At 37.0% G+C, this 18762-nt stretch overlaps 1 protein-coding gene across 4 annotated transcripts in view; it reads right to left on the bottom strand.

The window, feature by feature from the left end:
* Nucleotides 1-18762, bottom strand: part of CACNA2D1 (calcium voltage-gated channel auxiliary subunit alpha2delta 1) — a 381052-nt gene that overhangs the window by 290510 nt on the left and 71780 nt on the right. For all 4 annotated transcript variants that reach the window (XM_030479619.1, XM_030479618.1, XM_030479620.1 and 1 more), the window contains one exon: nucleotides 17753-17869. In XM_030479619.1, coding sequence (XP_030335479.1) covers nucleotides 17753-17869 — 117 coding nt within the window. The remainder of the gene's footprint in view (nucleotides 1-17752; nucleotides 17870-18762) is intronic.

Below are 18762 nucleotides of genomic sequence, written 5' to 3'. Positions count from 1 at the left end.
ACACAAGTACTGACATAGTTGCTATATCAGTCTTCATTTAGAAAACCTGTAAAAAAGCATCTGTAATCTCCCCATCTTTCCCAGGTTACCTGAGTCTCCTACCTTTAATATGCTGTGAGCTCTAAGAAATACTTCCTCACAAAACTGCTGGTGGGGCTGAGAAAGCAGCTACAGACAGTTTCTAAGCGGTTGCCAAGCCCTTGCCTATGGATTTTATTTGCTGATCACAAATGTTTCCCAGTGGTTTTTACTGTAGTGCTCCATTTTTATCGTGGCAATTACAGCTGCAGATTGGAAAAATATCAGACCCTAGACTTCTATTCCATTACTATGAAGAGTAGATATTGCAACAGTTCTCGCTGCAGATCAAAAAAGTTTAACTTCAGTACTTTTTAAACTTTGTATTTCTATGCTTATCCTTTTCAGACAACAGTATTTTCCTTTGCATTGTGACTTACAAAGTTAGCTAAATAATTATTAAAGTTTTTAATTCATAACATAGAAGGCTTTCCTAGATGCAGAAACCCCTCTAGTACATGGTGATAGAAAACATTACTCCATCCAAACACCCTCCTTACAGGAACCAAATGAAAACTTGCTTACTTCACCTTCCCCACTCGCTTGCCTGATCCTTACTCAAACACATCAAAAATATACCAGAAACCTTTGCTGAGATTAGAAGCAATTTGAAAAGATGGGATTTTATTCTGATGTGGTAAGAGAGCTTCTAATTATGCAGCTATTTCCTACCATTCATTTAATTCTATATAATGGAATTCTTTAGTTTCCAAGCTGACAAATGGTTGTCAGTGAAGAAACAATTAGCAGTATAATGTTTGTGTGAACATGCTGATATCAGACAGTATAGAAACAAGTGTAAAATAGTCTTTTCTAGGCATTGAAGCCACTCTGAAAATACATTCTGTTGAAAGCACGCAGTAGTAGCATTAGAGTAGGAACAATGTCCAAGCCACTGTACAAAAGTAACTTGACGCACAGAGATCTCAATGGCACTGCAGGAAGAAAAGCTCCCCTGCTGAACGGAACACAGCTCACAGCTAAATAATAAATCAGAGCATGTAGTCAAGCGTCCTGCAAAAGCACATCTTGTTCCCACATCTCTGCCACTTCATGTCCTTCCTACCAATTCTAATCCATGGCCAATAGTTGACGCAGCTGTGGTTGCAGCTGAGATCACAATGAAGATGTCTTAACAGAAGTATTTTGTTTGAACAGCATAACCAAGAATTTTACTAATGATTAGTGAGACTATCCAGAGACCAAAAAATGGAAAAGAAAATACAGGCACAGCACAAGCATTGTGTTGTGATATATATATATAAGTGTGTATGTATATATATACATAAGTATATATGTATATATGCGATTCTGAACCACTAGTTCAGTTTAGGTCCAGACAACCTGACAAGACTGAAGTAGCACTAGTTCCATCCCATATAAACTTCTCTAACATCACTACAGAAAGCCTGACTGCAGCAAGTACAATGTGTTGTACTCTTATCCCACCCTTATCCTGAGAGTAGAACTTTGTAATAATACGAGAGGCAATTTTGAATAGCACTAATACTTACATACAAAATATTCCCATCTGCTTTCAAGATCACTGCATTGGAAAATACCAAATCCTTAACTCTAAGACCAATGGGGTCTCCTACATGAAAAGTCTTTGCAGTAGCTTAACCTAAATTTCCTAACTATAGCTAACCAAGGTGAATATGCACAAAGTACTTCTAAGTAGGAGATACTCAAATCACAGGCAGACATACACAGTTAGAAATACTGTGCCCATTTAACATAATACTTCAGTGAGAAACTAATGGAACTTCTAAGTCTAGGATAAACCAGATGAGGTACTGTTTCTCTGTTCACATGAAAGTAATTCTATTCAATGCTTCAACATTGGTTATTATTATATTCGCTATTATAATATTTTACATGTTTTTAATTTCAAGTCATACTATAGACTTTTTGATTCAAGAAAAAAAGTTGTTAATACTATTACATGCTTAATATTAAATCCATGCTTAATTCTCCACAAAATCAGAAACACAGCCTGAAGCTATAAGCTTTGCCTAAAATACAGCAATGATTATCTATGCAAATATGTATCTTATGTGAATCTACTGCATATACAGAAAGCCCTTTTATGAAATATTAGAAGATGTAAAAGCATAACATGCTTCATTAAAAGGTTCAAACCATGGAATCAAAAAGTTAAAGCACCTTGTAGCAGTACCTATGTTCCACTCTCCCAACTACAATGGCACATGACTATAGTTATGCTACCCCACAGTTTGTATTTTGTAACATTAATTTTTCCTCATTTTCATCCTCTGTAGTAACCTCTTTAGCATATTCTTAGTAAATGCAAAGACTAGTAGCAAGCACTGGATTTGGAAAATGATAACCTAAAAATAAGATGCATATTGAATATTAGGAGTTGAGGTTGTAATATACAGGGCACAGAGAAAACACACAGAAAAATCAGAAGACATGGGAAATGATAAGTGAGGATAAAATTACACCACGGGATGTCTACTTGTGGAGAAAAAAATAGAAATATATTCTTAATGAAAACATTTTCAGATTATAGCCATAAATTTGAAGTTACTACAATGTATTTTCATTACACACACACATTTATACATAATATTTTAGAAGTTTTAGTACACGTAAGAAGATGGGACCACATTTAGATATGCTGCCATCTTTTTACAAGGAGTTGAAGCCAAGGAAATGTGTCATGAGATGAAATTCTGTTCCTAGAGTTGCAAAATGCCATGGACTAGTTCTTTGACTTCATTCCTCTCCATTGCTCATTAAAGGAATGTCCTTATGGTGCTCTTCAGTTACTACTTCTCCTGGCAGATAGCTATTACAATGTATAGAGGTTTAAAGGAAAAAAAGGATAGTTAAGGGGCCAGGAGGGATGGGCTCCTCAGATGACACGGTGGGAAGTCTGGCATGTCATTAATGCCATGGAAGAGAATGTGGTTTGGAAACCCTGAGGAAGTGCCTGGAGGGACCGCGTGGTTTACACACGTCAGGATCTTCTGTGTCACTAAAGGTTGATTCTGTTTGAAATCTACCTGGAAATACTCACCCCTAGGATTTCGACTCAATCTGCTTTCATCACCTTGGGAACAGGTAAACATGCTCCTCTAGCATTTCCTGTTCATTCACATTCATTTTTTTAAAGACCTGGTTAAACATAAACACATCCTGACAACTCCAGAATACATGTAAACCCTTGAAAAAGTACAATAGAGAGGAGGAAAAAAAGGAAGAAAACACAGAGCAAACGTCAAGGGGGATTGCTCACTGCCTGCTCAGCAACAGGAGCGTTGCAGCCGCCCACCCCTGCACTATCCGCCCAAACACATCCAGCAAAAACAAAATCACTGCTCCATGGTGCTCTGACTCAGACAAGGTACTCTGGGAATAGCCACTGAATTTAGCAGCAGAAGCTGTCTGTTTAATACTTTACACTGGACTGAGCATTCGTGAGTCACTGCTGCTGTAACACAAACCAACTTGGAGACAACATAAAAAGCAAAGGAGAAGAAACCCGGCCATAGCCAGCATGCAAGCAAAAATTGAAACTGAAGGATTATGTAAGGGTTTTCTGTACAAGAGGGCAAGACCTAAAGCATCTTTGTGGCCTTTTGGGGTTTTGTAAAGTGTTCCCTGCTAGCTGCTTGGTGGGGGGGGGGGGGGGGAACCCTTCGTAATTAAGGTGCAACATGCCAAGATCTGTAACAGGTCACATCACAGAAACATTTGAAGAAATACTCTTGAAACATAACCAACGATGAATTTCAGGGGTTTTAGCAACATATAAAGAAATACATATTTTCCTTAGTAATGTCAGAGTTGGATGTAATCAAGACGTTAATGGAGGAAGCGTCCCATCCTCACATTGCTCACTGACCACTGTACTGACCATGTTACACCAGGATGGAACCCAGCTCCATTCATTCTTCCTCATGTTGCCTGCCTTACTAAGTCCTCCACCACACAGGACCATTTCCCCCTGCACTAATTCAATAGGGCGCAATTCAAAAACTTCCTGTCTTTGGTCTGGAGATAATTTCAGGATTCACGGAGTCAGGAGAGTGCCTTACAGACCCAGGTTCAAGGAAAAGTACAAACTTCGTTGTTCTGTTTTGTTCTACTATTTAAAATGGAAAAAAAAATCTAATACTTCATCACTTATTTTAACACCACATGAAAAGTAGCAATCTATGAACAATTAGATTTTCCATAATTATAGCTGTCATATTTGCATAGACCAAAATTTATTGCCTCAGGGCAGTTTTAATTACAATCAAGTGGTGGGTGATTGAAGTTTTAATAAGAAATAGTGAACTGAAAATACATTAAATCCCCAAACAATTCTATAACAAAAAGCAATCTTTGTCTCAGGGTGTCTTGAACCTTAAGACTGACAGAACTTCTCTTGCTATTAAAAAATGAAAAACTTCAAATAGGTTAATGATGTCACTGTTAACTAAACATAGAGAAGGTGTTAAGAACTCACACAATGCAAATTTTTAGCTTGTAAGGAATGAGTAAGAAAAAAACAAACTAAAACAAACAAAAAGCAAACAAACCAACCAAACCACCCCAAACCCCACTAGGAATTCAAACTGCCTTTTTCTTTATGGAAGGCACAAACCATAAAAGAACTGTTATACAAAAAAATATATTTTTTCATAGCTAAACTAGATATCGCCACATTTTGAATGCTATATTCTGTACTCATCTGTAACAGTGGCTTCTAAATATGTGAGGCCACTTCCAAATCCATATTGATGGTTTTTAATTATTTTGAAAGTTAATATTAAATAAAAGTGAATTTCTCCAGCAGTCACAATCCAATGCAAACTGTTGAAACACACTTGTGGATTCATCCCCCTCCCTTGGGAACTGATGCTCTACACCTTCAATTGATGATGATTTTGTTTGACAAATATCATGTCCATTAACCAGGAAGAACAAACCAACTGTTTTTGTCTTTGCAAAATATTAGCAGAATTATGTAAATATAGCATGAATGGTACCAAAGATAGAATTTATAAATGCCAAAAATGAAATAGTATCTTTTAAAAAGTACAAATTAAGAGCTGAGAACAAGACTAAGGAGAATGTAGAAAAAAAATTAATTTTCACTAATTAGGAAAAACCTTATTCACTAACTTTGCTGGCATCAAAGGTTCAGAGCAACAGAGCAGAGGCTTCCCTAGGTAATTGTATGGCTGACTTCTGGGCATTAGCACAAGTGCAAGAGCAGCTACTTACACTCCAAATACTCATCCACAGTGCTTAATTCAGAGGTGCCGTGGCTAGCACACATTCTGACTAACTGCCATACTTTTATGAGATGTCTTTCAATATAAAGAAGATGGTGATGATGTTTAAATTCAGACAAATACAATGGGAAAAGATTTTATTCTCATCTATCTAAATACCATAAAAACTCAGATCCAAGCCCTTCTGTGTCATCCTCCCTCCTGGCTCCATGAATCCTTTGTTCCTCACACAATGGCTCAGCACTGATACGATGGAGGAATAACCAAAGAAGAATTAGTGTATTTCTATTCATTCTAGCTTGTAATTAAGTGATCAGAACACTCTTTTGGAGGGTGGGAGATAAACTTTCTTAGACCGAAGATAAATTTGATCTCAGATCCCTAATTTCCTAGGCAGTCATTTAGGTTGCAGAATCTTCTTCCAAACATGTTAAAAATGAAAGCTTACAAAAAAACCCTAAATCAAACACACACAAAAAGAAGAAAAACCTCAACCACTTCATCGCTGTAGCTAGGAATTCTAAGTAGAAGATTTCAGTCTCTGATCCTGAGGAACTTAAGGTGTCATCTTGCAACACTGACCCAAATGGCAATGCTACAGACAGGACTTCAGTTCCATCTGTGTAAGACATCTTGGACTTAGGACATATATATCTGTCCTTCAGCTGTGCTTGTCTCATGCCTGTATGCCACAGGTGGAGTCTGAACCTAGGTGACTCTGTGTTTCTGATTCCACCAGGACAGTTAGGTGTGTTAAAATCAGGCATACTTTGGAGACTTTAGTGTTTGGAGCTAGGTCATCGAAAGTTCCCTTCCCTCTGAACACCAGGAACAAGCATGCAAACATGTTTGTAGAGAGACCACTGAGGACCACTTCCACCTCCATGTGAGTTCATAATTCAAATCCAAACATAACAAATCTGAGCCTTTTAGGACTCTATTTGAAGAGCATCAACTTGTATCTGCTACGCAGCTGCATAAAAGGGAATGAAAAGTGTTCCTGGACTGACCTTGGACTTTGAAGAAACCATGTCTTCATCACATTGACACATCATAAAATGTGTCATCGCCTTGTTTCTTGAAGCTTCCCCATCAAAGGGAATCTTTTTATTCAAGCAAAAAGATTAACATAAAAACACATGAAGTACCTCAGCCTCTACTGATTAATAGAGCTTTTTGCAGGTGAAGCTTAACATTTGTTTATCAGCAAGTTTACAGTTGGATCACAGAAAATTAGAAATTGCAATTTAGACCTTTAGGAAATAGCACAAAATCATTTATTACACTGCTTTCCTTCAGCATATCCTGCTTTCTAAACTTTTCCACAGAGACTTATGGCACAAGGAAATTGCTGGGTTCCTGGGGAATTTTGCCTTTTGCACTAACAAGTACATCAAAAGTCAATGTTGCAAAGAAAGCTGACAGGAGCTCTCTTAAGGCATGTTTTAATATGGAAATCACTGGAAAGCCCAAAGGATGTGATAAAGGTGGCAGGTGGACACCTTAAACTGGTAAGGGAGAAAATATGAAAGAAATATGCCAGGCGAACACGCTACCTGAATCTGCTTCATGCATTCACGAAGACAGAAATTCAGTATTTCTTCTTAACTAGCTCTGCAGCAAACTGTTTCCAAGGATTCAAACCCTGCTGATCCGATTCCTTTAAAGCTTACTTGGAAGAACCCCAGATTTACCTGCGTTCTTTCCCGAGGGTCCCAATTAGCTGCATGCCTGAAATACTGGCTCAAACTGAGCTACCAAAATGCTGGAGGAAAAACTCCAATAGTCCAGGAAACAATTTGTTACACGACTGAATCCATACTGTTATTCAGTCCTACAGTGCATCTAAGGATACTGCAGCTACATAATAAGCATTATGGCCATGTGGTAGATGGCTACCTTTACAGAACCCTTTACAGAAAGGGAGAAGAAAATAAGGAAAACTGATTGAAATAAAAGACTGTTCAACTACTCACTGTTGAATTTTAATTTATCAAATTACATGACCAGCAACCAACCCAAACGTGGGGGTTTATCTTTTACTTGATCAAAGAACAAGACTCTAAAAGGGGTTTAAAATCAGATTCTGATGCTCATTCTGCAATTCAATAGGTCCTTATTGCAGTAAGAGTTCTACTGAAGTTGAAAGTTAGTCTGATACGTGTATGTATTTCATCAGTCAAAACTGGCATCTTTAAATTTAATCTTCCTCTGGCTCCACGGTAACAATTATTGCCTTCAGCTCAATCTTACCAAAAATGTGACTGAGAAAAAGGTGGAACAAACATCTGGAAAAAATGAATAGTTTCACTGCAGCAAAATATTTCAATTTCTCATTAAGGAAGAAAAAATTTAACTATGTTTATCTTCCAAAGTTAAGAATTCACAAAAATTAATTAAAACATTTTGGATTTGAATAACATTTATTTAATCTGAACTTATTTTATATTTTAATTTACTGTTATCACTCCCACAAAAGAAACAAAACAAAATCAAAAATAAGGTCTTAGTATTTTGCTGGAGGGAAAAAAAACTTTGTGGACCTTGACATTGGTGATAAATGTAACTTGCAGCTTCAGCTAGAGGGAAACCACAATGGTTCTATTTAACTGAATTAATTTCTATAGTTCTCTCATATACTTAAACACTACCAAGTATCACCAACCACATTCAATGCAGGACAAAGCACTGATAAATCTGTAATTTCTCCCTTCCACACACCAACTAGCAGGGAACAAAGTAAAAGGAGCAACAAGGAAGACGAACATCTGAAAAAGACATATAAAAACAGAGGGCATGTCAGATACTTCTTTCTGCTGTTCCCTCATAAAATCTCTGCCTTGCCCCAAAAGCTCTGTTTCCAACATCACACACCGATTATGAAAGCAAATATTGCATGAGCACAAAGCAGTGAAAGGGTAAGCCTGGAGACCCAAAAGTCCTTGACAATTTTGTACATAATCATTAGGAAGGGTTCTATATTATAAACTTTCACCTGCATTTGTGCTTTAATTCTGCCTTCTAAAATGCAAATTGAACTAAATTACAATTCAAATGCTTTGAGAACTTATTAAAACTCTCTAAAATTCTTACAGGAAATGTTGTAATTCAAAAGAGTTGTCATCATCAGATGTTATATCATTAGAAATAGGACCAGGAAATTACAGATTTCATAGCATTTATAGAAAACAGTAACTGTGTCTTGGACGCAGGCAGCCTAAAAAGTATTTATGAGGCAAAAAGGGTGAACAATTTAAGATGAGTTAGTGTGATGCTGTAGGAACACAGTCTAATTTGAACTTTGAATACGGGGAATGTGGAAAAAGAGAAGCAAAGGGTACAAAGCATTCCACGGAGACAAATACTGGTATTGTGCATACAGTCAGGTATCAGTGCTCTTAAAGAAAAGGTACTGAAAGACAAAAGAAGATGCAGGAAAGAGTCCCAAAATTAATACACAGCTACTATGCAACAGTTTGTGTATAACTTGTGTGTGCAAGTCTGGACCACTGAGATTACCACTTACATTTGTTTTTTCTCAGTAATATTTAATCAAGCTTTCAGAAAACAAGTGAATTTTGAATTTCACAGATGATTTAGAAGTTTTAAAATACAATTTAGTTGTGGTTGGAAAAGTAAACTTATAAACCGAAGGAAAGGTTAGGAGTCTTGGGAGGGTTGGCTAAACAGGAGTATGGAAGCCAACATTGGCAATGCTCGAGAACTCCTACATTCTTCTTCAGTCTATTTGGTCAGGCAACCTTCCATTAAACCAGACAAATTGGAGCAAATTGAACTACTAGGACAAAATATTGTGGTTTTTGAAAAAGGTTTTTTTTCACCATGGAAAAATCATTCTTCTACAAAATTTCTGACTAGCCATTGTGGAAAAGAGTCTTAAACCAATAAATTCATCAATGTGCTTCTTGCGCAGATGATTTGAATGGAAGTCATCAGGCCAAGAAATAAGTAAGAAAATAGTTCTCTCTGCCTATCAGGCAGAAGCACATACAAAAATATCTGCATGAGGAGAAGCTGCCTGAGGGTAAGCCTCAGCTAAGAAGGGTAGCAAAGCCCTGGAGACAAAAACTGGGACAAATCCAAGAAAAGCAACAACAGCAGTTTGGGTTGCATTGTTTTCTTTTTAAATCTGAGCTTCTGAAGCTGAAAAAAAAGTAACTTTCTAACCAAAGGAAACCAAAAGAGTTATCTGGAACAAGACTTCATTTTTCATAGCTGGTACATCACCCCCCCAGCTTAGGATAATGCTTTAATAAGGCTGTGCACCCAAAGAACATCTTTCACAAAGAAAATTTCAGTATCCATAAACGTGCTTATAACAAACACATGAAGAATTCCTCCCGAGAGTTTAAAAAACAACACCACAACCTCTGGGAAATTAGCCATGGCTATTTATTTTGTAAGGGATTTTGCTCAAATGAATATATAAAGGGGACTGAATGGGAAAGAACTGCTGCAGCAATCACTGCTCCTTATTTTTCTCCATATCAAATGGGAAAGCAACAAAGCAGCTATGCTATCAGTGACAATCTACCATGTAAGGAGATAAAATAGTTAAATTGTGAAGCTGATCATCCAACAATATTATTTGCCACAAGCTCTTTTTAGCTTTCATCATCCCAGGCACACTTACAAGCTCTAACTGCAATATGCTGTGCTAGCAGGACAGAGATTCAGCAGGTGTCTCTCTAAGCTAGCGTACTAGATGCTGTTTCAGCACTACATACAGTTCAGGTCCACAAAAAGGTAGCAATGAGTCATTGCTACCTATGAGGATATGGGAAGTGGGAGGGATGAACCCCTCTATCTGCCAACAAGAATACAAGATCTGCAGAAGGCAAATCAAGTAAACTGTGAAAACACGGAAACAGGCAATATTTGTGAGAACTTTCATTGCAAGCCCTCCAATTTATTTTTCCAGACTTTTATGATGCCTTGCAAGGTATCTGAGTTATGGGAATCTATCCTCCGAGGCATAATGTTGCATCTATACAACCTGGCTTTCGGTTAACAAAATAAGACTCTAGGCAAGACGAATAAAACCAAATTCAAACCTCTGACATGTGGACAAGTTGACAAATGTTTGTCTTCACAAGTGTCACATCTCACTAGCTGTCATTCCAAAACACATTTGCTTCAGCAGCTACAACTGACTTTAAAAATAGGCTACATTTGCATCTGGAGATTTAAGGAAAGTTCATACCAGCTAACAGACTCAGTATTACAGTCTAAAAAAGCGTATCTAAAACTTTTCTTGCTAGTGTGCAAATTTCCAGTGAAGGTAGTTTTAAAAAGTACAGTATCGATCTTAAACTCACCTGCAAAATTCCTGCCATATCTGAAGTAGCTATTTCTGCTATTTGGACCAGCTCTAGTTATAGACTGAAATCTAAATCTAATGCTGCAAAAAGAAGTTGACAGTGTCTATTCTGGATACTCGCAGGAAGCATCCAAAAATAAAATTTAGGAATTTTCCACCCCGGTGAGTTACTCAGTAATGTAGAGAATTGATGGGGGTATAAAAAGTAAACATTTAAATAGCCCTAGAGCCCTAACTCTGTAAAATTCTACCAAATACATAATGGGAAAGACAAAGAACCAAGACATCCTGTCATGTAAAAACATATGGTATGAATGATCTTACAGTCCTTATAAAGAGAAAAGTTCATTTTATTTGTAATTTTTCCAAAACATCAGCATTTTTTCTAGTAGAATATTGGCACAACTAAAGCTGTTTGGTTTGTGATGCTGGTACACACTTTGTGTAAACCTTTTCACTAAGTATCTTTTCCAATAGCCAAAGAACCACCTCCAGTTTTTTAGTGAAAAGCCAGAAGAACAAAACATGTTGAAATGTTAAAGAGAAGAAACAGCCACAGACTAACAATTCCAAGGGTAAACCTAATATGTTAGAGAGAAAAATAACATAAAACCTGTGTGCATGGTACAAAAACATCCACAGACAAAATTTCAGTTAATCTGTTTGACCGGTAATTTACTCAAGTTAATTTGCTCTTTTCCGCCCTTGTAGACTTCTTAGAAGCCAGACCTGAAATTATTTTGGTAAACAACCCAGCACACAAAGTCCATTGCTGGGAAAGAGAGGAAGGGAAAGACATCTTACCTTGATTAACCTTCTAACGCTACCACAACTAAATAGTAAAACGGAGACCTCTCCCTTTCTCTCTTGATTCTATGAGATATCACAGCTGTGCAGAAGGAACTAATAAGAAACATCAGGTACCTCCATCAACTCAAGACCTAGCTCTTCAGCGTCTTCTAATGACAAAATCGCAGTGTTTACTGTGTCATCATTAAAATAACAAGGTAAGTCAGAGTCACAGACTGCCCTCAACTTTAAGAGGATCCGAATTATAGCTCTGGAGAATGGCCTCATTTTCAGACAAGCACTTTGGCTTTCACAGCCTGAGAATGAGAATAAATGGATTTAACATATTTGAAGGGGTGATAATGAAGGTGGAGGGCAACTGTTACTATGTGACTTTTGCACAGATTGTTGTCTGGATTGGAGGACTTTAGCATTATGACCAGAGGATTTAAATGGAAAGGGAAAGAACTGTGTTGCACACACTTCTCCCTGGTCAGATGTTTTGTCTATTTAGCTTTTAGATTAGAAGGTAACTGGAAAAATACATATTTCCAGTATACACACTGGAACATAGTTTAGATGGAATTTCTACACACCTGTGCAAGTGTATCTAGATCTAGATACATATCCACATGTATACACAGGTATTTTCAGCTTACAGACCTGGCGCAAATCCTCACAGAGTGATTAGCTCTAAGCTTTAGAGTACCATACTAGTATAGGCAATTTACAATTAGCAGACCAGAAGGTAGGTGTCCCAGAGTGTATTTGAGGATGTTCGGTTAGTTTTAGACATCCAAACAAAATTCAGAGTTTTGGATCCTTTCCAAAAAACAAGAGTATGAAGCACACCTACAAAATTTATTTTAGTTTTATAGGTCTTTCAGGCTACAGAAAAATTCCCAACCTGATTTAAAGTTTATAGCATCTCAGGCCAGGAGTCTCTAAATACATTATAACACATGTTTATTTAAGCTTCCTAGTTATATTGTGAGACACTGAAGGCGAGCAGGGAAATACTAAGAGATCTGGACACACTTACACAGCTGTGTTGAAACTGCATCTAAACTAGCAGATAAACATTCTGAGCTCCTCAGTCACAGGCACAGTTGTGCACATTGGACATTACCCAACAGCATGTAGAGGGAACCTGTCTCCGAGCACACAGTCTGTGCCTCAGTTTCCATGGAAACCCAGTTTCTTCAGTTTTCAGAAGAAACCAAGGCATAAAGACTGGACTGATATGATGTCTTGGGCTGAGAAGTCTGAAGAAATCTAGACAATAAGGTACAGATCCGCATGGAACTCATCTTTGTCTCCACGCAGACCAAGAAGACAAGGGGACTAGTACCTTCCCGTGAATAACCTTAATGTAAGAGTATAATAGTTAAAAGAGAAAACAAATGACCCCACAGCAAAGGAAAGTAATATTAAGCAGGAATTTGGCAGTGCAAATATGATGTCTCTCATTCTCCAGTGATATGTATTTTAGTAGACTTTGAGTGTTTGCTTTACACAAATGGTTATTCTGTTGCCTTAGAATATGGACAGTAATGGAAGAAGAGTTTATTAATAAATGTACTGTGAGTGTAGACCATAGTCTTGACAACAAGATACTGACACTGGGGCTTTCCAGAAAGAGTTATTTCATAGTGGAAAAGAAGATTTGCAGGGGAATATGCATATATCTTAATTTTGAATACGAGGACAAGTAGGAGTCATCTCGAAGTATTACACAAACATGTTGTCAACAGTTAAATAACTTACAAATGCAGAAAGGAATCTTATCTGAGCAAGAAATACGATGTTTTGATCCCATTTCCAACATTTTCTGCTGGCTGTGTTTGCAAAGACTGTTAGTAGGTGTTTATTCATCATTTTTTTCTTAACTTTAATTTTCTGTTACCTAAGAGATCCAAACTTGCTTACTCTCTTCAATTCAAATATACCAGCAATAATTAGCAAGAAGTTAAAACTGCACATTTTCCTGCCACAGAAGATTCAGCATGCTCCCTGATACCTGATGAGTAATGGGCTGCTCAGATGAGCAGAGGAAAGCCAAGGGCTGTACTGCTGAGATCACAAAAGAGTGAAGCTGCACCTTAGATTTGGTGGGCAGCACTGGGTCAAATATTACTTTCAGATGTCATATGTCATTTCCCTCACAGCACAATGCATAAACAGAAAACAAAACCCCAGAACAGCGTTTTGCAAAGCACAGAATTTTTAAAATATACCTTTCTAAAAACCAGAATTCACAGTTTTAAAGTGTGGCAACAAAAATCAGGATCTGTGCAAATCATAAACTTAATACAGTATTTTACATGAGTAATAAAATGGATGAGTCCATCTCATATATTAGTAAGTTTAAAAGGGTTTATTTTTATTTAGTCAGTGAGAAAATATTTGTAACTCCTCAAAACATATTTTATAGATATATTATGATGGTAGGTACTCTAGTATTTCTAATGATATTCAGGAAATAATGTTATCTCCCAAATACAAGTATCCTTGTCTTTTGTATGAAGAAAAGTGTGTGTGTGTGCGCATTAATTATTTAGTTTCCATCTGAACTGAAAGATTATGATCTATTAGCATGATCTACATAGCCCCAGAAAGCTACTACACTGATGAATGGGGTAGGAATTTTAAAACAGAAAATAACTCTAGTGAAAATGAGCAATTTAGTTGCAAGACTGCTTAGTGGGATAGGTATACTATTTGTTGATATCCTTGGAAAGACTGTGCACATGAAAAATATCCAAGAACCTTTGTGAGTTTTGCCTGTAGCTATTGCTGGATATATTTTCAATGAAACCTCCACCCATCTTCCATTTACACACCTGGAAATGAAGGCTGCAATGGTAGCACAGCTAGTCTGAACACTACTTTTTAGCAAGATACACAGAGACAGAATATTAACTTGCCCATAATACCATAGAATCATAGAATATCTCAAATTGGAAGGGACTCATAAAGATCATAGAGTCCAACTCCCTGTTCCTTGCAGGACAACATGCATACCGTATGCATATGGAAATTCCGTAATATTGAAATAGTCTGTGTTCACTAGGGTTAGGCCAGGCAGATATGTAATAGTAGACAACAGTAAACCACTAAAGAAATGTTCACTATTTGAACAACAGGCTCTACCACAAGACAGTCTTTGACATCCTTGACTATAAAGCTGTTGCCTGTCTTCCTCCTTACTACTCATACCACTCTCTTCCTCCGTTACACTTTGCTAGAAAATTCTCCATTTTCTTTTCATCCTAATTTTTTCTCTTCTTGCTAACATTTCCTAGTAATAGCTATCTAGGAAAGCCCACTAAGTTCAGATTAGGACTTTCCCTTTTCTCCTTCCCAGGTAGGTACCTATTTCAACCACCATTTTTAAGCTTATCCCAAACATAAATTCATACACATAGCAAAAACAAAAATAGACTTTTTTCCTTAGAGCAGGATAAGTAATCTTTGTCCAGATTTTTGCTATAATCTTTTCTCATATAAACCAGAAATGAAACCACAAAGCTTTTTCATGTTTCCACTAATTAATTTTACCTTTAAGTCACAGCTAGAGAGTTTTCTAGCACAAAGTTGCCTGAAAACACAAATAATTTGAAATGTAAGAGTTATTTCTCCTTGAAAGGTGCTCTTGCAGCTCAAGGGAAGCCAGCTTATTATTAGAAAAGTCATCACTAATATTTGCTTATTATAACCTTGCCCAAAGATTGATTGTGCCGCATGCCTACAGAAAATCATGGCATGCCTCGGGTATGCTAGTCTCTGAACAATGACACTGTTCATATCATTCACTGACACCTTCCTTGAGGCATCACTGGAGGATGTATGATCCTCTTGCATCATGTTCTTTTCAGGATCCAGTTCTTAATTAACACTTAGAGTCATATTAGCCCCAACAGTACAACCCTTTGTGCAATCATTAGTAGCAGTTCCATTCAACTCCATTCCTTGATTTCAGAGAAAATGTGACCCAGCAGATTTAAGAAGACTTAAATTTCAAATAAATAATTCAGCTTCACTACATAAAGTTTACAAAATGCCAAAATAAGGATAGTCCTTGGGGAAAAAAAAAAAAAAAAAAAGTAAGAAGGAAAGAAATACATATGGAAGGTGAAGAAATTTTTTATTATAAAGTAACAGTTCAGATGCAGGACATAAGACGTGAATATCTACTGCGTATAAAAATAATCCAGAGGAAGGTTTAAAATCAGAAGTCACTGAAAGCTCTGATATAAATCCAGGATAACTACAAATAGAAAAGCCAGTATAAATATATGAGCCATTAGAAGCAACCGGACTTAAGGAACATCCTTCCCCTAATTGAATCTTCTTCTACGTCAGAGAACTGAATCGTATTACTGTTTTCAAGAAGTGACTGTGGGCTTGCCTAAACTGAGGCAGACACCCTTCTTCCACATTAACAGAAAAACTGGCCTGGAATCTTTTCTAAAGCATGAGATACTTACTTTATTTTCTTAAAGTTTTAAGATTAAACCATGACAGACACACACAAACCCTTACATTAATCTTGAGTCTCAAGAAAATATAAGATTTGGCTATGATAACTTAAAAACATCAGATTTATATGGTTAGATGCAAAAATAGTGGGAAAACTGATACGTTCAGAAAGCTTTGCAAATTACTTACAATGTTTTGCAATAATACCAAGCCCACAGAGTGCTACATAAACAGATGCCCACTGAGTTAAAACAGGAAAACAAACAAAAAATCATATCTATTTTACGCTCACTTGAGTGAAGCAGAGAAGCTTTGGCCCAGATAACTGTGATGTAATTGCATGTTAAGGAAGCTATGGGAACTGGAAAAGTGAACTCTAAGATCAAAAGGCAGGAACGGGTACATCCTGTGGTACCTATTCAAGGGTAACAGACAAAGCAAAATCTCATTGCCTACAAGAATGCTAGTCCTTAGGACAGCTTGCAGCAGCAGTTTCACACTCAGACTGATTCTTCAGCTGCATGAAACTGTACTGATAAAAGGCTTGCTTGGGTGGGACTCATCTCCAACTTTATACACCTACAATATAGACATTTACATTGAGGCTCCTCTGAAAGAGAAAGCGAGAAATGAGTACTTCTGGGCTGTAGTTCATCCCATTTTAAAGTCTTATTCAGAGCATGCCAGGTCAATCCTGACTGAGAAGTGCCTGTTTTATTATACTGAACAAAAAAGGAGCTTAGGACTACCAGCTGAGTAGATGTCTACAGTTAGGTGAATTAATCCCTCTTTCTTCTCTCTTTAACTTTAAATGACACGTCCAAACTCATCTGCAAGTCTATGTGGATATGTAATTGCTCAGGGAATCCCAGTCTGCTGTTCCATCCTTTAAACCTATTTCTAATAGTTCTAGTTTGTAAAAAGCATGTTTATGAATTCATCCAGATCCCCCCTGTGCATGTTTGGTCAGCATCTTTTGAAAAGCACTCTAAATTCTTATATGAGTCAGAGTGACGTGAGTAGGAATCACAAAAAGCAATTACCCAGGTTTGGTGTCTTACAGGATAGAAGAGAAAGGGACTGCTGGCAAAAGCACTTTAAAGAAATAGCTACTTCTTATTTAAAGCATGAAGAATTGTGAGGTTACAATGCAGCCTGGTCTTCCCACTAATAGTTCAGGATTAACTTTGCTGGTATGAAACATGACTGAAATACAGATTAAATTAGCAAATCAGAGCTGGAATAGGTATGGAAATTAATCTGATTCACACATGGTTACGTTTGTTGAAGGAGAAGTTGCTACCATCAAGAAAGACTGAGTAAGACAAAGAGACCAAATATCAACAGAGTTAGTTAGTGTATACACACACTATATAGAATAGTACCAAAATGAACAATCATGACTTTAAAGATACCATTATTTTTAAATCACAATTAAAAAAGCTCTGCTTCTTGTTTCCCCAAGATCACTCCTGACTGTAGAGTACAGTGATTTTCAAGTCATAAACATTAATGCGCGTCACTTAGAGGAATATTTTCCAATCTATTTATAACTTGATTTGTTACTTGGCCATGGTTCCTAATCTGCCCATCAATATTATGAGCATCTGCCCTATGCCAATGAACTAATGAGTTCATTTTCTACCATGAAGTCACGAGCCATCTTTCTACATGTCATGTCCCATACACATCAGGCTGACATTGCCCGTAAGTGTATAGGCAGCAAAAATAACAATAAAAGCATGTTTCAATAATAAATGATGACTTTTAAAATGCTAAATAGAAAACTCAGTCCATTAGTACTCACCACCAAGGCTTTAGACCTGTTACTCAGAAGTTTTTCAATGTCTCTGGCTGCAATTTCCACGAGCTGACGAGGGTTGTTGGCTTCTACAGTATACAAATCTCTGTTTTTCAAATAAATCTGCAAGAAGAGGGAAAAAATGGAAATAAATCAAAATGGCAACAGACATTCAAAATAAGCAAAGTGACTTGACAGGACAGGCATCATGATGTCCTCTGTTCTTACTGGAGAGCTTTAGAAAGGTGCCTTGGATTAAAGAGATACTTCACCTTTTTGTCTGAAAGGTAGAAGATGCCACTAAAAATCATTTAATACATCTTCAAAACTGACTGTGTCTAGTGATGGACAGTTCAGCTGCTAAATGCTCAAGGAATCTGATTCCCATATCATGCTGAGAGAAAAGTAAAATGGCGATCCTTTGAAATGACTGAAGTTGAAATCAAATAGTTATTGCTGAATTCAATTCTTCCTTGAATGCTGAACAACAAATATAACATTCAAAGTAAATCATTTAAGTTATGCTAATGTGACGAGTTTAGTCCCTTATTTATTATTTCATATGATAGTGTTAGTATTCATGAGGAAAGAAGAGGAAGAGGACAAAAACAAGAAAAGAGTTAAAAGGGGAAAATGTAAAAAAAGGGGGAAATGGGGAAAAATTATAGGAGGGGAAATGATGGGGGGGGAAGAGGGGAAAAGAACTATAGTCATGTTATTCCTCTGTCATGAGTAAAGGTTATCTCTGGTGAAGAGCCATTAACTGTTTCCAAAGCAGAACACATATATAAAGGAGATAATTTGATTTGTTAAACAAAGCCACTACAATGAAATGCACGCAACCACAAGAAGTAAAGAAGAAAAAAGTAGCAAGAAATCCATTTGCCTATCTCTAGAACTGGATAAAGCAAAAATACATTATTTGGGGAGGGGGCAGGGAAAGAAAAAAACAATGGATACCTTATGGCTAGATGGGCAAATGGGGAAAACTAATTGATGCAACCAACAGACGGCCT

Source organism: Strigops habroptila, chromosome 3 (genome assembly GCF_004027225.2).
Source record: "Strigops habroptila isolate Jane chromosome 3, bStrHab1.2.pri, whole genome shotgun sequence".
Classification (NCBI taxonomy): domain Eukaryota; kingdom Metazoa; phylum Chordata; class Aves; order Psittaciformes; family Psittacidae; genus Strigops; species Strigops habroptila.
This window is presented reverse-complemented; position numbering and strand designations above follow the sequence as displayed.